This window comes from Cervus canadensis, chromosome 11 (assembly GCF_019320065.1).
Source record: "Cervus canadensis isolate Bull #8, Minnesota chromosome 11, ASM1932006v1, whole genome shotgun sequence".
NCBI lineage: Eukaryota > Metazoa > Chordata > Mammalia > Artiodactyla > Cervidae > Cervus > Cervus canadensis.
In genome coordinates, this window is record NC_057396.1 from 72,502,087 (window position 1) to 72,526,099 (window position 24,013).

The window sequence follows — 24,013 nt, forward strand, 5'->3', positions numbered from 1 at the left end:
ATATGTGAATCTCCCTACATTACAGTAAGTCATATACATTTGAAACAGATACACACTGGTAAGTATTACTTGGTCTGATTGGACCACATTGAATAAATACTTAGCAATCAACTAATAAAGCCTCAGGCTCTGGCTATAGCCAGCATGCTGTTTCTAATCCTTACCTATGTGGTTATTGTCAATTTGTATCTGTAAATAATTGGACCATTACCTTCTGATTCTACATCATTGGCTCTGTGTCCTTCATTAAGAAGCATCAGTCAAACTTTAACACAGAAATCAGAAGGTTATAATCTCTACAGTGAATGGAGACTCTATAGAAGCCCTTCCTGCTCTGAAGCTCTTGATAGGAAAAAAACAAAAACAAAAACAAAAAACTTCTTCTTTCCCTGTAGTCAGTCACTTCCATGCTGGAGTCAGAGGTTCTGGGTTAAGATACAGAGCCAGCATCTGTTATTTCTTTAATTCTATCTCTTTAAGCATGGGCTTCCTACCAGTAAAATTGGGTAATAAGATCTAACGTGGAGTGTTTCTTAGCCACTTAACTCTGAACAACTGCTTCCTTACATTATTTAGCTTAGTCATCATAACAGTACACATTAGTAGGTATTACTTATTTTTGTCAGCTTCTATTCTTGTTTTTAAATAATGAGTAAAGAGAAAACCAACTTAACACATGGATATTTATTATGTCTTAGTCTTTAGCAAGATGTGTTCCCAATGATCATTCTCTTTTTAAAACAATGAATTAGTTGATTTTAAACTCTCAATTCTGTTTAGAATTTTAAATAAATAAGTAAGGGAATAGCCATGATCCAAGCACCTCTTCAGTTTTGTCTTATTTCTCCTTCTATCTGTAGATAAGGAAGTCACCTAATCATGGACAGCTTGCAACACCCCCCCTGCCCCCCGCTTCTCACATTCATGCACATGGCAATCATGACCAATAAACTGCAATTTTCCTTTCCTCAGATCATGGGTGTGGCTTCAGAACTCTTCTCACAATTCACTCCAGGAAACCACTACTATTAACATATGACCAGAGCTGGCAGTTGAGATAACAACTATTTCTTATCCCCACAGGTGGATCCCTATCCTTCTCCTACGTTGAAGCTCTATCTTAAAATATTTAATAATTTATCTGTACTTCAATTCTTCCTGGTATCCCCCTGGCACCTTCAACAAATTTCTAGCTTTGTGTTCTCAATGATAAAACAAGCACAAGAACATAAGTTAATTTTTCACGTGGAAGCACCAATTTGTTGATGACTGAGGACCCCTCAAACTGGTCTGAGACACATTTGTCTTTTTTCTTTCTGTAGATTCTACATGCTCACTGTGGTAGCTTTCACCTTTTCACTGGAAATTATGCAAAACCAAAGCTTTGTGACTGAATTTGTCCTCCTGGGGCTCTCACAGAATCCAACCATGCAGAAAATAATATTTGTTGTATTTTTGTTCATTTACACTGCAACTGTCGGGGGCAACTTGCTAATGGTGGTGACCATCAGTAGCAGCCCAGCGCTCCGGGTCTCCCCCATGTACTTCTTCTTGGCTTTTCTGTCCTTCCTGGATGCTTGCTTCTCCTCCGTCATTGCCCCAAAGATGATTGTGGACTCTCTCCTTTGGAGGAAAACCATTTCTTTCAAAGGCTGCATGATCCAGATCTTTGCTGAGCACTTCTTTGCTGGGGTGGAGGTGATTGTCCTCAGCGCCATGGCCTATGACCGCTATGTGGCCATCTGCAAGCCCTTGCACTATTCTTCTATCATGAACCATAGGCTCTGCGTCCTTCTGATGGCGGTAGCCTGGACAGGGGGCTTCCTGCATTCCATGATACAGATTCTTTTCACTTCCCAGCTGCCCTTTTGTGGCCCCCATGTCATCAATCACTTCATGTGTGACTTGTACCCACTGCTGGAGCTTGCCTGCACTGACACTCACATCTTTGGGCTTTTGGTAGCTACCAACAGTGGGTTTTTCTGCATCTTAATCTTCTCCTTGTTGCTTGCCTCCTATGTGGTCATCCTGCTGTCTCTGAGAACCCATAGCTCTGAAGGGCAGCAGAAAGCCCTCTCCGCCTGTGGATCTCACATTGCTGTTGTTGTTTTGTTCTTTATCCCATGCATATTTATGTATGTACGACCTCCATATTCTTTCTCCTTTGACAAAATGGTAGCCATATTTTATACCATCCTAACTCCCTTGTTCAATCCTATGATTTACACTTTCAGGAACAAAGAAGTGAAAAGTGCCATGAGGAAAGTGTGGAATAGGGTAATGGTGGTTTCTAATGAAAAATAAAACATTCAAAGTTGAATAAAAAATTCAAAGTTTCTGATCAAATCAGACAAAAATTTTATATGGATGAGCATTGTTTGACAGGGAGTAAAGTAATGTAATATTATAAAAAATAGCATAAGTTCCAGGAAGTAATTTAGTTTTTGTTCTTAGATCACTTATGGACTCTGATTTGACAATTCAATATCCTCAAATGAAAATTAAGAAGACTTGAATTTTATGCTTACTTAAAATCTAAAAGTCAAAAAAGAATGAAAAAAATTACTCTCACTTCTTGCTACTAATTTGATATCTTGGAAAATATTTCTGGAGGGAAGACAAAATTGTCTTAGAGATTAGGTTTATACACATATAACTATATATGTATACCATGAACTTTTTGCCCAGATTAATGTATCCAGATCACTGCTGTGCAACTGAAAATAACAAAATATTACAAATCAACTCTATTTAAAAAAATAAACAATAGAAAGAAAAACATAAACATATTAATATTTCAAATTTGGCAAAGAACGGTAATTATTGCTAATATTAGCCCTTTGATATTGATGATAACTATAATTAACACTTTGAAAGTGAAAGTGAAGTCGCTCAGTTGTGTCTAACTTTTTTGTGACCCCATGGACTGTAGCCTACCAGGCTCTCCTATCCATGCGATTTTCCAGGTAAGGGTACTGGAATGGGTTGCCATTTCCTTCTCCAGGGGATCTTTTCAAGCCAGGGATCGAACCCAGCTCTCCCTCATTGCAGGCAGATGCTTTACCATCTAAGCCACCAGAGAAACCAATTCAAACTTTCATATAACATGAATAAGAGTAGTTAACCACACATATTTCAGAGTGTAGGAAGAGCTTACTCCAATTAAGTTTCCAAGAACCGAATTAAGAAATTCACTCCATTTTCAGAGCACCCTCTCTGCTCCACTACAGACCTTGCTGTTCTGTCTAACCCAGTGTTTGCAGGAAGGAGCTGTGTGAATTATGGCTACATGAAGTGTTCCCTTCTCCATAAACTCTTTACATCCCATCATCACTTGTGATAGAAAGCAATGATAAATCTCAGTGAAGTATAGTTTATGTGTTTTATTCAAGCATCACATAATTCACCTTCTAAGTAAATGAGAGTTGAAGATATGAAAAATACACTCTGTTGGAAGTCATCTGTTTGGTTGTAAGAAAAGAGGTAAGTTTCTCCATCTGTCTGAAATATTTTCTTCTGTGCTGTGCTTAGCCTCTCAGTCATGTCTGACTCTTGGTGACCCCATGGACTGGGGACCACCAGGATCCTCTGACCATGGGATTCTCCAGGCAAGAGTATTGGAGTGGGTTGCCATACCCTCCTCCAGGAGTTCTTCCCAACCCAGGTACTGAACCTAGGTCTCCTGCATTGCAGCCGGATTCTTTACCATCTGAGCCCTAAACACTGATCTCTTGGAATCTATACTCAGTGTATCTTCTAACAAATGATAGAGCTCCTGGGGAGTGTTTCTACCAATGAAGAAGATGGTGGTTCGGGCTTCCTAGGCCTTCCCTGGTCTCAGCACATAGCTGAACTACCTCTCAATGGCATCTCTGCTCACAGAGGCTGCAACACACTGAATCAAGGCCAGCTTGGCAGAAGTTTCTATCTTGGGGAGCACCTGGCTCAAAGTTTATGGCCAGGGCTGAGGTTTCTGGGACAGAGTATGAATTTGGGCTTCACTTTCTACACACCTGGGTTTTCAAGATCCTTGACAATCCTTGCTATGACACACAGCAACAATCTCTCTTTAACTGGGGTAAGTGAAGGCGTGGTTTTTCAGGAAGAAAGAAGCTGAACTGTGGGATGAAAGTTCAGATTAAACGACTTTCTCTAAGATGTCTGCTCTCCTCCTCACTCCATGTCTCTCTATATCCCATCCCCGACTCTTTCCCTGGTACCTGCTCACTCCTCTCTCCTGTTCTGACTACATGAGCCTGCTTCTTTCCTCCTCTTCACTATTATCCAGTTAGATCTTTATTTTCTTTTGCTTTGATATCAGCCTCAGCATGCAGTTTAATGAACTTGGTTTTGGAGCCAGGACAGAAATTTAAGATATCAATTGTCATCCTTCTCTCATTACTCATGATTTCTCTTTTCTAAGATGCTATCTACATGATGATTAGGACTTGATATTTTATATGACATGTAGGGTGAACGCTGAGAGAGAGGCTACCTAGTAACATCCCTTTCTAGTTCTAGCCTAACTGCCTTAATTAAAACACTCTGTATCACAGGTCATGCTTTGTAAATAGAAATGGATGAATCACATGGCCAGTTACCTTGCAAAAAAAAAAAAAAAAGTGTAGGTCAAATGAAATAACACAAGCAAAAACTTGTTTGAAAGACAAGATATATATATATGGAACATAGGAGATAGAGGCAGATGTTTATTTACTATAGGAAGAATGGAAGAATTTTGGTACCAAATATATTTGAATTAGTTAACATTTGAGTAGGTAAAAGGAAAATTTAAGGATCAAGGAAGTAAAAAGACCTTCTGTTACCATGGTGCCCTCCTAAATCAAAGAGGCAGGGTAATCCAGAGAAGTTTGGAGATAATGGTTGAATTCAATAATAAAGTCCTCAGGTAGTATTGGTTTGACCTAATGGATACATCTTGTCAAAGATGCTTTCCTGTTTTTATGTCTCCAAATCTTCTCTTTGCTTACTTAAAATAAAATAGAATTACTTGAACTGGATTTCATGGTTGTCTGTTACCTACCCAAAATTTATCTCTTAAAACTTTTGGATTTAGTGAGAGTGTAGTTTTTAATGAAGGGGGCATCTGTTTTTCCTGAAGTAATGCATGTTCCCTTTCTAAAAGTATTTAGTCACTCTTCTATCCTAACTGCTCCTCTTTTCATAGCAAAGGGCTCCCTCTTTTTTGTTTTTATCCCCTGCTGGAAACCTAATGTATTAAAATTAAATAATCATTGATTTATTTTCTTTTTTTAATAATCATCAGAGAAAATTGAAACACCCAATCAGAGTTTGCAATTATTGTGATATTTCTAATTTCTCACAGTGAACTAATATTATTTTAGCTCAACTGCAAGGAAAACCTAATTGTATTTAGATGTGTAACTTTACTAGAGTTAAACAGTTTGACTTACTGATATTAATATATTTATCTTACTTAGGAAAACCCTTTATAAACTTTTTGAATATTTAGTTTTCAGAGAACCTTGTTGGAAATTGCAGCTTAATTCAATTAAAGCCATAATTTCACTTATTCCCCATGTTTAAACCTTTAACGACCAATCAATTTATTTTCCAGTATCTTTCTAACATGGAGTTAAAATTCACTTGGTTTTATCACAGAGTTTTGTGTAGTTTTCAATGATTGAGAATCTTACATAGAGAAATGGCATCCCTCCAATGTCATTGTGAGGAGGTGGAGGACATCTTTTCATGCCCTGTAAATTGACTCCAGATATGATGAGTAGGTTCTCAGTACACATTTGATGACTGACTTGATGGTGTTATTGAATCACTAAAGAACTGATGATTAATCAGAAAGAGGAAGTGTACATCAAAATTCATGTTAAAATTTGTTTCATTTGACATTAAATTTTAAAGGCATGATTGACTAAAATGGAAACAGGAGTATAAAATTGATAGAGTTTATTGCATAATGTTGAAAAAAAGAGCTCAAAACTTAAAGATATAAAAAAAATTAGACAAAGCATACAAAATTCAAAGCAAATGAAATAGAAGAAATTAAAATATACAAAAATGTTATACTGTATTGCTAATCAAATATATATTTCATAATGTTAATTATGTTAACTAAGCAAATATAATAGTGCCTCAAGTTAAATTTTTATTTATAATTTGTGTCATATTGTTATAGTTTTAGAAACAATGGAAAATGATCTAATTTGTATATAAAATATTTCACACATACATTTGTGTGTATATACATACATATATATCTGAAAACCCAGCAGAATGTGTAAGGAACTAACTTTTACTTCTGTTTTACGGGCTCCCCTGGTGTCTCAGATGGTAAAGAATCTGCCTGCAATGCAAGAGACCTGGGTTTGATCCCTGGGTCGGAATGATACCCTGGAGAAGGGAGTGGCAGCCCACTCCAGTATTCTTGCCTGGAGAATCCCATGGACAAAGGAACCTGGTGGGGTTCATGGGGTCACAAAGAGTCTGGCAGGACTAGTGACTAACACTACATGAGATTGGTTAAGTACGAATTTTTGAAGGTCCCTTTTCTCACCCTGTAATGCACTGAAAGCTCCAGAAAGTTTATTATGCAGATGTATCCATACAGTAATTAATTTTCTAATAAATATTAAATCAACCAAATTGAAAGATTATTTGAGAACAGTGTCAATAATTATGGGCTTCCCTGGTGGCTCAGTGGTAGAATATGCTTGCAATGCAGGAGATGTGGGCTCGATTCCTGGGTCAGAAAGATCCCCTGGAGAAGGAAATGGCCACCCATTCCAGTATTCTTACCTGGAAAATCCCATAGACAGAGGTGCCTGGTGGGCTACAGTCCATGTGATTATAAGAGTTGGACATTGACTTAAAATAGTGATATTTATATTATGAATCTCCTGGGCATATATTTGATGAAACTATTAAAATAAGCACAAGCTATATGAGAAGAGTTTATTAAAAATATTTTAATTAAGATGAAAATTTGGAAAAACAAAGAATAAATGGTAGAATTTATATTTCAAGATTTGTAAGATTTTGATATGTTAATTTTGGGCCCGCCTGGTGGCTTAGCTGGTAAAGAATCTGTCTGCAATGAAGGAGGCCTGCCTGGGCTGATGTCTGGGTTGGGAAGATGCCCTGGAGGAAGGAATGGTAACACAGGCCAGTATTCTTGCCTGGAGAACACTGTGGACAGAGGAGCCTGGTGGAGTCCACGGTGCCACAAAGAGTCAAGCATGACTGAGTGACTGACACCATGTTTGTTTATAACTGCTAAGTAGATAATTACACTACAAATACAGCTTAACTACATAGCAAAGGCTTTTAAATTAAAACAGGAAAATCAGAAAATATAATAACATGATTGAAATTATATAGATATATGCATATAAGGAAAAGTAAAGGAGAGCAAGGAGATGTATTTTTATGTTGAATTTCTGAAATACATTTTTAAACTTACATTAAAGTGATAAAAATGGAAAGAATGCAATCTTCTAGATGACAGTGGTAGGAGAATCAGATATGAAGGAGGATAGTACACAGGTTACAGAAAAATAGGAAGTGAAATAACAGGTTGGAGCCACAGAATTTGAAATTTATTAGCATGCATCTAATGTATGTAATGGTTTATATCAAATGTATAGCAATTTCAAAATTGTTGCTAGCCTAAATGATTTGTTCAAATATCTCATGTACCCTAACCAGCAATGAAGGTAAAGTTATAGCTGCAATGAACCTAAAGATGGAAAAATAAGTTTTTTTCTTAAGTATAACCCAACAGAGATACTGAAGAGATCAGGAACAATGGGTACAAGCTGTTGTTCAAATAAACAAATGTATTCACTCAGGAGAGAATCTCCAAATGTATTATTTCTAAATTATATAAGGATATTATTATCAGTAATTGATGTGCATATATGTTATATGCACATATATGTATCATATGCATATGCTTAATAATGTATCTGTTAGAGTCTCTATCGTATAAAGAAAGAGCCTCAAGACATTAAAATGATTTTATCAAGATCATAAAGCAAATTCACTAGTTCTCAGACCATGGCAGAGTGCCCTCAATCACTTGAGGGCTTTTTCCCCCACAAAAAAATCTTGGCAACCAATAAGAAGACCTTGAATCAATGCCAATGTTTAAAGCATGTCAACATTAGAAAAAAAAAAATCCTGAGTGGGTATAGTCTATGAAAACTTTGAGAAACACTAAATTATACGTTTGATGAAATTAGAACTCTAAAAGTTGCAATTCTGGATGCAAATAAACTGCCATTGCCAAGTCATCATTTCTCCAACTCTTTTTTTGCAGATGAACCACTTTTCAGCTGTGTCTGTTCTATGTTCACCATAACCATGGAGGAGAACAGCAGTGTGAAGGAGTTCATTCTGCTTGGGTTAACACAGGATCTACTGAAGGAGAAAGTAGTACCTGTTACCTTCTTATTTCTATACCTTGGGACTCTGTTGGCAAGCTTCCTAATTGTGATGACCGCACGATGTGGCCAGACACTTCAGAGCCCCATGTACTTCTTCCTTTTCTACTTATCCTTTGCTGATGCCTGTCTTTCAACAACCACTGCCCCTAGGCTAATTGTAGATTCTGTATCTGAGAAGAAAGCCATCTCCTACAATGAGTGCATGACCCAGATGTTTGCATTTCACTTCTTTGGGTGCATGGGAATCTTGGTACTTGTCCTCATGTCCTTTGATCGCTATGTGGCCATTTGTAAGCCCCTGTAGTTCACAACCATCATGAGCCAGCATGTCTGTGGCCACTGGTGAGACTGGTCTGGATGGGGTCTTGTATCCATTCTTCAGCACAGGTTCTCTTGGTTTTGAGATTACCCTTCTGTGGCCCCAATGTCATTGATCACTATTTCTGTGATATGCAACCTTTGTTGAAACTTGCCTGTGTGGATACTTATGTCATCAACCTACTCATAGTGTTTAACAGTGGGGCCATGTGCATGGTGAGTTTCATATGCTGCTAATCTCCTATGTTTTCATTCTACATTCTCTGAGTAACTGTAGCACAGAAGGAAGGAGGAAAGCCCTTTCCACATGTACCTCCCACATTATTGTCTTATTCTTTGTACCATGTATATACATATATGCTTGCCTTCTAACTGTATTTCCAGTGGACAAGATGGTGGCTGTATTTTACACTATTTTGACACCTTTACTCAGCCCTCTGATTTACACTCTGAGGAATGAAGAAGTCAAACAGGCCATGAGAAAGTTATGGTGCAACAAAGTCTGACTCGAGATGACAAAGAGCAGAAGAAGCCAACTGCTAATTCTGTCAGAGTTTAAGTATAATTGGACTGATGGAAAAGAGAAAATGTTCTCATTCTATTGTGGACAGTATAAATGTGTTTCAGTGGGGCATTTAGGGGAATAGGCAGAATGAGCACCTGGCAAAATCTGTATTATTTTAACCAATGTCCCAGAGAGACAACATGAAGTTCCATCATCTTTGTGGGGGCACAAGCCCATTCCTCATGTCTGCTGTCTGCTTTGATGTTTCTGCTTGTGAACCACATCCTGCTCTCTCTGTAGGTTTAACTTCTGGTTTTGTACACTATTATGTTTTTTTCTTATCCAAGTTTAATATTTGCCCCTGATTTCTATCATCCATTTTGTTGGTAAATCAGGTCTGGGAGTACTATGTCTGTATCATATACTTTCTGGCTCAAGAGTCAATAGCATAACATCACTCCTGGAAACCTATGCTCCCCGAGAAGCATAAGTATCAGCCAGTCAAGCCTCTCTATTTGTGGCTTGTCTCCCCTTTGTAATACTCTGAAAAATTAGCTCTTTCTTTGCCTGCATATGTATAGGGAAATAATGTATCACTTCCTATTCAAATCAGGTAATTCTAGTTATAACAAAGATATTCACTGTATTGATACATAATTTCTCTGTATATACATTAATATGTTTTGTTCATCATGTTGATTATTATTTTCATATTTCTTAGCTTTTTATACATATCTGTTTTTGTAGTTTAAGTTCATGGACACTTTCCTAATCTTTGGTTACTTCTGAATGGATGACCATTTTATAAAGCTGTTAGAGTTATATTATAAAAACTAAGATCTCACAGATGAGATCATACATATGAAAAAGGCAATAATTGACAAATAAAATAGAAATAATGTCATAATGTGTGTGTGTGTGCTCAGTCTCTCAGTCATATCTGACTGTTTTGAGACCCCACGGACTGTACCCTGCCAGGGTCTTCTGTCCTTGTGATTCTCCAGGCAAGAATATTGGAATGAGTTGCTAGTTCCTTATTTAGGAGATGCTCCTGACCCAGTGATGAAACCTGCATTTCTTGCATCTCCTGCATTGGCAGGCAGATTCTGTGCCACCTGGGAAGCTCATATTTTTCATGCATCTCACTAAATTTGCATTCTTGTTTGAGTACTGTTCACTAATGAGTATCAACAGTAGGAGCCAGCCCACAAGGAAACAGACATTGAGTCTATCTCTGAGAATAAATATAATCAAGACTATTTTGCTATAGTTGAAACTCCAATACTTGGGACACCTGATGTGAAGAACTGACTCATTGGAAAAGACCCTGATGCTGGGAAAGATTGAAGGCAGGAGAAGAAGGGACAACAAAGGATGAGATGGTTGGGTGGCATCACTGGCTCAATGGACATGAGTTTGAGCAAGCTCTGTGAGTTGGTTATGGACAGGAAGACTGGCATGCTGCAATCCATGGGGTCACAAAGAGTCGGACATGACTGAGCGACTGCACTGACTGATTTCCCTATAGATCTGAAAAGTGGACTGTAAACTGTGGCAGATGAACTCATATGATGCCACTTTGAGATGTTTCACATGAGCGTGTCTCTTTGGGAATCTCAGCACTCATGGACCATCAGACTCTGACAATCAAAGTGTGGAAGATCTGATTATATTCTCTTCTGTTAATAACTTTTTATGGTTAAAGATAGTAACTGGTCTTCTTGCTGTGGTCATTTCTAAGGATCTTTGCAAGCCTGTTTTCTGTATCTCAATTATTCTTCCTCTGGATATATTCATAGCTTATCCCCTCAGTACTTTTGATTTATTATTAAAATGCATCCTCTCAATGACTTTTCAGACTACTTCATAAAATTGCAACAACCACCCAGTAACCTTCCATATCTCCTATTCCTCCGTCTCTGCTTAATTTTTCTCCTTAGCACTTATCATTCTCTAACCTGTCATACAGTTTATTCATTTTATTTGCTGGTTATGATGGTAGGAATTTGTGTCTTAAAAATAATATTACACCTTCAGTGCCTAGACTAGCACCTGGCATGGTGGAAATGGTCAAGTACCTGTTGAGCTAATAAATAAATAATTGTGGAAACATATGTAAACCACCAGAGGCTAGAGAGTGGCATGGAATGGACTGTCTATGTTACTTCAGAAGGAGCCATGTTATAATACCGAATAATGAAGAGCAGAAGGAAAAATAAAGAATATAATTATGAAGAGAAGACACACAGAAAGCCGTAATCTGGTCCTTTGACTAGAAGAACAAAATTAATATTCTCCTGTCATGTGGTGGCATTTACATGAGTGTATATATTTGTCATAACTTATTTACTGTATGTGTAAAATGGTGCAGTCTATTATATGTAAATCATACTTTAAGAAGTTCATTTAAATATAAAAGTATGTAAAAACATTTTTCTTTCCATTTTTCTCTTCTCCCTTCCTTTATCTAGTGACTGATTTCAAAATGCTATAGGGGTTATAGAAATTTAAATTAGTAGTTTTCATCGTCATTAGGTATGTTTCACTGGTATCATCAGGATTTATATAATAATTAATATATCTAACAGTTACAGTTTCTAAAATATGAAACTAGGAGAAGTTAAGAAACTTGCTTAAAGCCACAGAAACATAAGTCATGAAGCTAGAATTCTATTAGATCAGATCTATCTGAACCTTTACCTACACTCAGAGCTGCTTCTGTCATTGGGAAACATTTGACTTAAAAGACAGAGTCTTTGGTAACTTTTTGCAGTCTATACCTCCATGTGACTTTGAAAGTGTGTTTTTTCCCTTGGAGTAGGTACATGAGTGGAGCTCTTGGCAACTGAAATGGAAGGTGTCCCATCATTAGGACAGAGTAGGAGGAGAGGAGGGCTCTCTGGGCAGAATCTCCCATTTGACAATCTTGTCTGGGATTAATTAGCCTCATGGTTTGCTGTGATTCTGGATTAACTGAACTAAATAGCTCATTTAGCAAGTCTTTCAGGGTTGGGTGGGAAGGGTGATGACATTTTACCTTCAAAGCCTCGGCAAAGAACTTTTCATTAAGTCCCTATAAATATCTGTTGGAGGAAGAGGAAATATTTAATTTACATGCTCTGCCAGGGAATGATTTGGGGTTATTGGATCTGGCTATTTAGAGATAGTTTTATCACAGACTAGTGGGAATATTTCCTATTTATTCTAGAAATTTATAAGAGCAGAGTAAGCAACTTTCTGCCAGTATTACAGACCCTTCTGAAGAGTCTAACCCAGGCCTTCTAGGAAGGGTTGGTATCTATGGAGTATCTTCTCTCCCCATAGGTCCTGGGATGGAAAGCAGAGTGGATCTATTTGGAGTACAATGTACGTGTTGCAAATACTGAGCATGATTCATCTTCATAGTAAATCAGAATTGAAGGAGCAAGAGCTCATAGCTCTATCCTTTTTTTTTTTATTTCCACAAAGAAAAAAGGTAAGTTTTCAAGCCCAACTGAACAATTTCCTTTTTCTTGCCTCCCATTCAAGACTGGGTTTTAGGTCAGCTGCCTCTACCCAGTTCTGTCTCCTGAGAAACCTCAAGTTCAGGAAACACATTTCTCTTGGAGATGACAGGGCTCTGATATTTGGGGGAGCCTCTTCTTTCATTGGTCTCTGCTAATGCAACACTGGCTCAGGCCCAATTCTTATCCAAAAAGGGGAGATACTGAAGGGAGCAGAGGCACAGTATTCTATGCCTACACATTCCTCATTTACAAAGCATAGGGGTAGGAGAAGGACAAGGGTGTGGATGAATGATGTGCAGTGGGTATGCACTGATACAGGTGATGTTGTGATACTTGTTGTCCTAATTATTACACTAACATTTTCTATCCAGGACACCCCATCACCCCTACTTACAGCCCCAAATTGCATTCTTCTTCTGGGATTGGAGTAAGGGATAATATGAGGACTGGAGAAGAGAAAGATCAACTCTCAACTCTCTAGTGAAACCCTGAGATAAACTACTTTTTATCCCTAACATGGATCTTTGCTCACCCTTGTCTAGTGAGATTTGCCCTGTTTCATCCCCTGATTCTTCTTCTTTTTCTGGCTCTTTCCCACAATCAAATTTTCCCCTTTTGCTCTGGTTTCTCCCACCATTCTCTAATCTCTCTATCCCTTAATCCTTACTATTATTTTTCAGATATACATCTAAAATGCTGATCTCTTTGTTTGACCCATCTGGAAGTTTGCACTCATTTACTAGTCAGGACATGCACTGAACATGTCAGAGGTTTACTTCTTTACCTGCTTAGGATTTTCTGGCTTTATGCTGGCTCCTCCTGGATGTCTGGAGACTGATATTTTATGTAACTGTGTGGAGCAGAGTGTTAGCAAGAATTGCCATGGAGCACAAATGCTTCCGTTCCAGTCCAGGTTCCTCTCTGACTATTCTTTGCTAAATCCTGCCTCCCAGCTTAACTTGAAGAAAAAAAAAATAGAATAGTATGAATGTTCCTCTGTATGACCGTCTCTAGGCCCATCCACATCTCTGCAAATGGCACAGTTTTGATCCTTTTATGGCTGAGTAATATTCCATTGTGTATATGTGCCACATCTTATTTATCCATTCCTCTGTCGATGGAGGTTGCTTCTGTGTCCTGACTATGGTAAAAAGTGCCGCAATACATATTGGGGTGCATATATCTTTTGGAATTATGGTTTTCTCATATAGCAGAAAATAATATAACTTTGTAAACCAACTCTGCTCCAATAAAAATTAAAAAAAAAAAATAACACATGAACTTGCCTTATGAGATGGTAAAATCAAATGAACAAAAAATATTAAAGCAAATCTGAAAGGATTGCATAATTCAGTAAATACACACACACACACACACACACACACAAACATGCCCTTTAAAATGGATAGCCATTAGCAAGCATGTGATTTGACAGAGCCAGGCTGGGCTGCTGCATGCAGAAGCAGAAGCACTGAGTTAGAGGACTCTGAGAGCCACAGTGAGTATTTCAGTCATTGTTCTTGAAAACCATAGTAATCACTTTACTGCATTTATGAGGTGTCATGTCTCTAAAATGTTCACTTTCCCTTTTCTTTCTTTTTTCCTTTGGCCTTGTCTAATGGCATGCAGGATCTTAGTTCCCTGACCAGGGATTGAACCTGTGCCTCCTGCACCAGATGCATGGAGTCTTAACCACTAGACGACCATTTGTTAAACTGATGTTTATGAAATATCAGCCCGACTTTATGGTATGTAGGAGCTAATAATTCTTACAATCAAAACACACAGAGAGCTCTCACTCAAAGTGTTACTTTTCATCCACTAAATTTTTGTGTGAGACATTTTATTTAGAATTGAATGAAAATTAAGTACTCTGTGAAAAGACTTACTATGTTCCATGTTTTAGAAATATAAAAATGATCACGTTTTAGGGCAGTGAACATATTCTCTATAATATTATAGTAGTAGATACACAGCATCGCACATTTATTCAAATCCATAGAATGTACACCACCAAGAGTGAGCCCTGTGGTAAACCATGGACTTCAGGTGATTGCAATGTGTCCGTGTAGCTTCAGCAGTATAACAAACGCACCACTCTGGTGGGATAGTCGATAATGGGGTGGAGATTATATATGTGTTGGGGCAGGGACTGTATGGGAAATCTCTGAACTTTTCTCTTAATTTTATTGTGAACCTAAAACTGCTATGAAAAATAAAGCCTTAAAAATGATAACAATGACAGCACATGATCCTATAAATATAAAAAAGATATATTTAATTTTGTTGTTTTGCATGAGACTAATCAAAAAGGAGCATTTAAGATCCCTCTCTAAGAAGTGAAAGTCGCTCAGTCATGTCCGACTCTTTGCAACCCATGGACTATACAGTCCATGGAATTCTCCAGGCCAGAATACTGGAGTGGGTAGCTATTCCCTTCTCCAGGGAAGGAAGTAAGAAATCCAAAGTCACCAACGAATCATATCTAGGGTCACTGAGGGTCCAGGCTTTATTTCGTTGGGACCACAGTGGATCAACTTGTATGCCTCCCACTTAGTTTCTTAGTGTAGGGAATAGAAAGACATATCTCCCCTGGAGGCTGCATATCTTCAAGAAGGTAGATATTTCATTGCAGATGAGCTTAAATTCCAATTGGATTTTTTTTTAATGACAATTTTATTAAACAGCTTAGTTATTTCTGTTCTTAGGTAATGAATAAATCATAATAAAAGCTGTTTACATCTTTTTAGTCCTCTACATTTTATATATTCCTAAAAAAACATACTCAAACAATACACTCTTGTTTTCATGGCCTCTGGCTAGGTAGAAAACCTAGTTTTCGAAGCTTTTCTACTATGACTTTGCAGTTGTTCAGGCGCTATGTCATGTCTGACTCTCTGCCACTCCATGGACTTCAGCATATCAGGTTTCTCTTCCCTCCATGACCTCCTGGACTTTGTTCAAATTCACGTCCATTAAGTCGGTGATGCTCTCTAACCATCTTGTTCTCTGCCAGCCTCTTCTCTTTTTGCCTTCAGTATTTCCCAGCATCAGAATAATCCAACTAAACTAGAAGTTTTGGTTTGATTTTCTTTTTATTTGCTTGATAAAGCACTTGCCTTATCATGTCCATTTGGAGAAGGCAATGGCAACCCACTCCAGTACTCTTGCCTGGAAAATCCCATGGACGGAGGAACCTAGTAGGTTACAGTTCATGGGGTCATGAAGAGTTGGACACAACTGAGCGACTTCACTTTCACTTTTCACTTTCAAGTATTGGAGAAGGGAACAGCAGCCCACTCCAGTGTTCTTGCCTGGAGAATCCCAGGGACGGGAGAGCCTGGTGGGCTGCCACCTATGGGGTCGCACAGAGTCGGACACAACTGAACGACTGAAGTGACTTAGCAGCAGCAGTATCATGTCCATTAAAATATTGCTTTCCTCTCTCCTTCCAAAGCCCTCACTCCTCTGAATTTTATCTCTGGATTCTAGACTTTTTCACGTCCAAGGGCCCATGTTCCTTCTACTTTTCTCTTATCATGGGCCCATATTACTGAATGTGTTGTGTACTTTTGTTTATTTATATTTAAGTACATATTAAAATTTCTGAAAGCATCATTCCTAACTTCTGGTCACCATGAGAAAACTGGTGTGATACACAGTGCTGATATGATTTCAGCTACTTAGAAAGGGAACTTAATGTTTAAAACAGTTGTGCAGTTGTTTTATAGGTAAATAAAAATTTGGAATTGGTATCTTTGAAAAATGAAAAATCCGTCTTGGAAAGCTAACACTCATAATCATAATGGAAGTAACCACTGCACTTGAAGGTACCGCATACCTGAATCTTCCATATGTTTTGCACATCCTGAATTATCCAACCTTCATAGCAATCTTGAAAGGTAGATTGCTTTATCACATATTTTCACAGCTGGAGAAAATGAAATGCATAGAATCAAGGAATTTGTTAAATATTACACCCTCATAGGCAGCAGGTGGAGTGTGAATCTAGGCAGTGTGGCCTCAGATTCTATGCTAACTCACCTCTTAGACCTGATTTAAAACCTAACTTTCTTCAGTTAAAGTTCATCTCTTTAAAAAATCCTTAATTTTTCACTGACCAATGTACTCTTTAGGAATTTGTACTTTTCTCTCTGCAGATGGTTTCTACTCTTAAAACACCAATTGTATGATGACTTACATAATTAGTGATCTTATCTCCAAGTACCTTAAAACTCATATTAAACTTTTAAGAACAGGGAGGATGTTTTCCACATTCCTCACAATAACTCCAAACAATTTCAATTCAGTATTTAAAGTGAAAGATAATTATGGAATTATGGAAGGTGAGTGGATACTGTATTACTATTTTAAAGTTTTTTCAAAATATAGACTACCCTAAAATGGGAAAATTGACAGCTTGTATTTTATAAAAAAGAACAAGGTCACAGAAGAAGAAAAGAAGCAAAGTCATAAAAGTGCAAAAAGTAGCAGAGACTGAGACGTAGTTCTCGCTTACTATGAGCCACATCCTTCTTCATTTTAACTGCATAGTAACCATAATTATGTCTAGTAAACTAGTAAGTAGCAGAGACTGAGACTTGCATAGTTCTCGCTTACTATGAGCCACATCCTTCTTCATTTTAACTGCACAGTAACCATAATTATGTCTAGTAAACTAGTAAGTAGCAGAGACTGAGGCTTACAGAGTTCTCGCTTACTATGAGCCACATCCTTCTTCATTTTAACTGCATAGTAACCATAATTATGTCTAGTAAACTAGTAAGTAGCAGAGACTGAGACTTATGTAGTTCTCGCTTACTATGAGCCACATACTTCTTCATTTTAACTGCATAGTAACCATAATTACCTCTACTAAACTAGTAACTAGTTTACTAGCAAATAGTAAATAGTGAATCTGGGATTTGAACCCAGACAAACTGACTCCAGCAACTGTATTCTTTACTAAGAAATATCATTTTGCTAGATTAATATTGATTGTAAATAAAATACCAAAATTACAAAATATAAGACAACAAAAGATAAAAGATACTCAGGACCATATGTTTTCATAAAGATGTAGTAAAAAGTAAAATGTGGCTTGTAATATAATTTAATATGCATGTAATAAAAATACATTTTTGCTAACCAAGTGAGATAATACAATAAGCTTTCTTTACTTTGCTTGTATGTGCATTGATTTTTCTGCAATATTCTAAAGCTTTATATACCATTATATCATTAAGTCAATAATTAAACTATGGAAATTATTGTGAAATTTCACATATTAATGTGAAAATTGTTATAATAATTCTAAGTGAAAGTCAGAAACTACAATGATGACTTCATTCAAACTATATATGATATTAACAAATATCTGGAATAGAAAAATTGTATTACTGTATATTGGAATTGCAGGATTTTTTTCAAACAATATTTTTAGCAAAATACTGTGGAAAATTTAGAGTAAAGAGAGACATGTGTAAGTAAGATCATAGATTAGATTATACACATATTGGAAATTTAACAAGTCAAATCCATAGGCAGAAAGGCTTAGCACTTTAATGGGGTAAGTTCAGGAGTATAGTCGAGAGGGTAAACAGTAGTTTCCCAAATTATAGAAACCTTAGTGTATTATCCATGCATTTGTTATATTATGACCATCAGTGAAGCTGACATCTTGAACACAAGAAGCATAGGTAAAAATTGTCAAAGCATACTTCAACCAAGACTCCAGTGGAGTCAGGTATAATAGACACAAAAATGAACCAAATTAAGAATGGTTTCTTCAGCAGGGCCTCTAATAGTGTTAGCACTTAATATTGAAATAGTGCTATTTAGATTTTAAAGAACATAGAAAAGATATATAATGCCTGGAATATACCTGTGTATATTGATGTCTATGTGGATACAAAATCGGCTTTAAATTTTCAGGAAAACTCAGAATAAGATATGGCAAGTCTTTGCACCCCATTTCTTGTCTGAAAGCTAAATTTCAAAGTGTTGAAGTCATTTGTCCAAGGAAAGTACTAGTTCTGGAGTTCGTGATCTTGGTTGGAATAAAAAATTTTAAAGGCCATTCATTCTGTATTCTCAAAATGCAAAAACTTTGATCCAAAGCTGCTAACTTCTGAATCATAGATAGATCTGGGAGAGATTAGGACATGTGCAGATTTCCAGAGATTCAGATCAGATTAAAAGCATTTGGAAAAAACAGAGCGTGCAGCAGAAACTAAAACTTCAGAATTCAGTCCACTTATCTTCCTGAGATGTCTGTTCTTTTCTTCTTTCTGCAGATTAAACCTTTGTCACCTAGATCTTGTCTACAGTCATTACCATGTCAGTGAATAAGAGTGTGACTGAATTCATTCTCTTTGGCTTGACACAGGATGCGGAAAAGCAGAAAGTGATATTTGGAGTCTTCTTGATCCTATACCTTGCAACACTGTTAGGGAACTTTCTTATTGTAGTGACTATTAAGACAAGCAGGACACTTGGGAGTCCCATGTATTTCTTCCTGTTCTATCTGTCCTTTGCTGATGCCTGCTTCTCTACAACCACAGCCCCCAGGTTAATTGTGGATGTCCTTTCTCAGGAGAAAACCATTTCCTACAATGAGTGCATGACCCAGGTCTTTGCAGCCCATTTCTTTGGATGCATGGAGATCTTTGTGCTCATCCTCATGGCCTTTGATCGCTACATAGCGATCTGCAAACCCTTGCGATATACAGCCATCATGAGCCGGCACCTCTGTGGTGTACTGGTGATTCTAGCCTGGGTGGGGTCTTGTATTCACTCGTCAGCACAGATTTTCCTGGTTTTGAGGTTGCCCTTCTGTGGCCCCAATGTGACTGACCACTATTTCTGTGATTTGCAGCCCTTGTTGAAACTTGCCTGCATGGACACTTCTGTGATAAATTTGCTTGTTGTTTCTAACAGTGGGGCCATATGTATGGTGAGTTTCATAATCCTGTTTATTTCCTATGTTGTCATCTTACACTCCCTGAGAAACCACAGCGCAGAAGGAAGGCGAAAAGCCCTTTCTACATGCACCTCCCACTTCATTGTGGTTGTCATATTTTTTGGCCCATGTATATTCATATACACACGCCCACCAACCACATTTCCAATAGACAAGATGGTGGCTGTGTTTTATACAATTGGGACACCCTTACTTAACCCGCTGATCTATACACTACGGAATGAAGAAGTGAAAAATGCCATGAAAATGTTATGGTGTAGCAAAGCATGACTTCAGTTGATAAGTGTATATAGAGGAATCCTTGTGTATATTTCCTTAAAGATTTAGTTCTGCTTTATGGACAGAAGAGATAGCATATTTTTGTCAGAAGCAAGAGTAGAGAAATACAAGGATATAAAGACAGAGATACACAGTATCCTTATTCTGAGAGGCTTGCATTAGAAACTAAAACCCATAACAATTTTGAACAACCTCTGATGACTCTTACTTTAATTCTATCAACATCAGACAATATTCACATGATAATTTAGTTTCTTGCACAAATATTTCTTCAGAGAGAAATGGACTGACAGAATATGTGTGTGTGTGTGTGTGTGTGTGTGTGTGTGTATGTGCGCACATTGATTCTTTTTCTAGATTTTATTTTAGTTCTTATGAAGGTGGTCATAAAAGCTTATCCATAGGGGACTGGAACTCTACAGAATCACAGTTTCTGTCTTGACAACCTAACGGTTAGAGAAGATTCTCTGAGAAAATGCTACTCTGGAAATCAGTGCCTGAATCCACCTCACTAGTGTATCTACACTGATGATCCTCAAACTCCTATAAAAGCTGGAACTATCAGTGAAAACCTAGACTATCCCTGAAAAACTTCTTAAAATATCATGAATAGTTAAGAAGATGAAGGGTCTTATGTTTGGCTTAATAGGAAACAACAGCCAGTCAATCAATTGCCCTTCAGAGTCTTTCACGTTGCTCTTCATAAAGGAGAGGGAAGAGGAAATAAGAGTTTGGCAGCATGAATGTGCAGAAGGGAGGGTAAAGGGCAGGAGGGAGGACAGAAAAGGTGCCTTATAAAGAGAGGACAAGTGAAAGGAAGTGGTCGTTTTACCCAAGAAGGAGAGAAGGCGCTTCATCTTCCTTATACTTTGAGAATCACTTTTGGGAATATGAACATTTGCAGGAAATAATGAAGTTTCAGGCTCTTCCCATACCATTAAGTTTTCTTTGTTATATTCATTTGTGTACAGGAAAGAAGCATTTTTGTTCTTTTGCTTCCCCATAACATCTGAAAACTCAAGTTTCAGGATTCTGGGAAGAACCTGAAATTGAAAGCTTAGCACTTCTCAAAATTGGATCTTTTATTTTATATAAGGTTATTTAAAAAGTGTGTATTTGAAGATAGCTTAATATATAAATAATGTTCACTTACCACTCCCACTAACGCAACCACTATATCATCTCATGATTAAGTACTGTCATGCTATTTTAGAACCTGAGCTTATAATTCCAATTCAAATTGGCACCAAGAGTATTATTTTGTGATATTTAAGTATCATTTAATACTCAAGTACTTAAGTATTGCTTTAAGGGAAGCATTTCTGTCAAATGAAGACAAAATGTTAGTATGTTGCACCTAAGATCCCCAATAGCTCTAATACAAAAAGTAGTGACAGGAAAAAAAATATTTAAGAACAAAAATTACATCTTGTGTATATGTACCATGAAAGATGGTAACGATAACCCTATATGCAAAACAGAAAAAGAGACACAGATGTACAGAACAGAATTTTGGACTCTGTGGGAGAAGGTAAGGGTGGGATATTTCGAGAGAACAGCATCAAAACATGTATATTATCTAGGGTGAAACAGATCACCAGTCCAGGCTGGATGCATGAGACAAGTGCTTGGGCCTGGTGCACTGGGAAGACCCAGAGGAATCGGGTGGAGAGGGAGGTGGGAGGGGGGATCGGGATGGGGAATACATGTAAATCCATGGCTGACTCATCTCAATGTATGACAATATTGTAAAGTAATTAGCCTCCAACTAATACAAATAAATGAAAAAAAATGACATCTGTCAGAGCCTTTAATATCATATTCACAAGTTGTAAACTTGCTATATGCTCCCTCCAAATAAACACCCCCCATTTTTCTACTTTTACGTCTGAAGTTCTGCTTTTAAAGCATTTCCATTTGATCCTATGCAGTTGTTCAGTCATGTCTGACTCTTTGAATGGACTCCAGGCTCCTCTGTCCATGGGCATTTTCTAAGCAAGAATACTGGAGAGGGTGGCCATGCCCTCCTCCAGGGGACCGCCCCCCCCAACCTAAGGACTGAAGCCAGGTCTCCTGCACTGCAGGCTGATTCTTTACCAGCTGAGCCCCTAGGGAAGCCCAAGAATACTGGAGTGGGTAGCTTATCCCTTCTCCAGGGGATCTTCCCAACCCAGGAACTGAACTGGGGTCTGCCGCATTGCAGGCAGATTCCTTACCAGCTGAGCTACCAGGGACGCCCCTGGTCTTATAAGGATTACATTAAGTGTTACTGGTTCTTGAGTTGTTATCATCCAATTGCTCAGTCCTGTCCGGCTCTTTGTAACCGCATGTCAGGCTTCCTTGTCCTTTACTATCAACCAGAGTTCTCTCTAACTCATGTCCATTGAGTTGATGATGCCACTCAACCATCTCATCCTCTGTCACCCCCTTCTCCTCCTGCCCTCAATTTTTCCCAGCATCAAGGCCTTTCCTATGAGTCAGCTTCTTGCATCAGGTGGTCAAAGTATTGGAGCTTCAGCTTCAGCATCAGTCCTTCCAATGAATATTCAGGAGTGATTTCCTTTAGGATTGACTGGTTTGATCTCTTTGCTATCCCAGGAATGCTCAAGAGTTTTCTCCAACACCACAGTTCAAAAGCATCAAGTTTTTGGCACTCAATCTTTAAGGTCCAACTCTCACATCCATACATGACTTCAAGGTAAGCCATAGCTGTGACTACACAGAACTTTGTCATCAAAGTGACATCTCTGATTTTTAATACACTCTCTAGATTTGTCATATCTTTCCTTCCAAGGAACAAGCATCTTAATTTCATGGCTGTAGTCACCAACTGTAGTGATTTTGGAGCCCAAGAAAACAAAGTCTGTCACTGTTTCCATTTTTTCTCCATCTATTTTCCATGAAGTGATGGGACGAGATGCCATGATCTTCTTTTTTTCAATGTTGATTTTAAGAGAGCTTTTTCACTCTCTTCTTTCATTTTCAACAAAAGGCTCTTTAGTTCCTCTTTACTTCTCCCATTAGGGTGGTGTCATCTTAAGTAAACAAGACATAATCCAAATATAACTTTCATTCTTTTTTCTTGTTGTTTATTCAAATTTAATATATTGGGGAAATTATTTACCCATGCTTGAATAGAAACTCAGAAGTATCAGCATTGCATACATGATCTGAGTCTCTCATACATTTTTGATCTTGCTCCTGGCCTCTCTCTGCCTGGATCACTATGTTCCATTCACTCTGTTATTTTACATTTATTTCCTCAAAAACACCATGATATTTCTTGAATTAGAGTGTTCTCTCTCTAGAATCTTTATCTCGCTAATCCTCACATGACTGTTTCCTTCTGGTCATTTTTGTAGCTACTCAGCTCATTGGTATTAAAATATTAATGTAGCTCATAACTTTTCTCTAATGTAATATCAACAGAATTCTAATCAGTTTAAAAGATGCATGCTAATGGAATCCTTTTCTGACTGCCCAACAAGAAGTACTTTCCATGAAATAATCACATCCTGCCATTTCCATTAACTCTATTATAATGTTCACTTTCTGCCTTTTTGTTTCAGTTACTTTTAATTTTAGTGTTTGTTTCTTTTTATGCCTCAACCATCTGAATTTGGCTATTTGAAAAATATAAGCTCTTGTGTTTTATATTCATCCAACAGATATTTATTGAAAAATGAATCCATGGGAAGGATAAATAAAAACCCCTTCTGGGCTTCGTTAGTATCTCAGCAGTAAAGAATCCACCTACCAATGCAGGAGGCATGGGTTCCTGATCTGCGAAGGTCACACGTGCCACAGAGCAACCAAGCCTGGGTACCACAACTATTGAGCCTGTGAACCGAATCTGTTGAAGCCCACAAGCTCTAGGATCCAAGCTCTACAAAAAAAAGAAGTCACCACAATGAGAAGCCCACACATAGGACCTAGAGAGTAGCCCCTGCTTGCTGCAACTAGAGAAAAACCCATGAGA

The 24,013-nt window shown here is 37.8% G+C and overlaps 2 protein-coding genes and 1 pseudogene across 2 annotated transcripts; all 3 read left to right on the forward strand.

Moving 5' to 3' along the window:
* Positions 1-1,365: 1,365 nt before the first annotated feature.
* On the forward strand, positions 1,366-2,304 carry LOC122450575 (olfactory receptor 4C15-like). The gene has a single exon (XM_043482931.1). The coding sequence runs from the start codon at positions 1,369-1,371 to the stop codon at positions 2,302-2,304; it is 936 nt and encodes a 311-aa protein (XP_043338866.1). The 5' UTR covers positions 1,366-1,368.
* A 6,057-nt stretch (positions 2,305-8,361) lies between these two features.
* On the forward strand, positions 8,362-9,268 carry LOC122450562 (annotated as a pseudogene).
* Positions 9,269-19,110: 9,842 nt separating this feature from the next.
* Positions 19,111-20,025, forward strand: LOC122450560 (olfactory receptor 4C11-like). Its single transcript, XM_043482922.1, has one exon. The coding sequence runs from the start codon at positions 19,111-19,113 to the stop codon at positions 20,023-20,025; it is 915 nt and encodes a 304-aa protein (XP_043338857.1).
* The last annotated feature ends 3,988 nt before the right edge of the window (positions 20,026-24,013 follow it).

Excerpts from the sequence above, each read along its gene's own strand:
- LOC122450575 (XM_043482931.1), top strand. The coding sequence starts at position 1,369 with ATGCAAAACCAAAGCTTTGTGACTGAATTTGTCCTCCTGGGGCTCTCA.
- LOC122450560 (XM_043482922.1), top strand. The coding sequence starts at position 19,111 with ATGTCAGTGAATAAGAGTGTGACTGAATTCATTCTCTTTGGCTTGACA.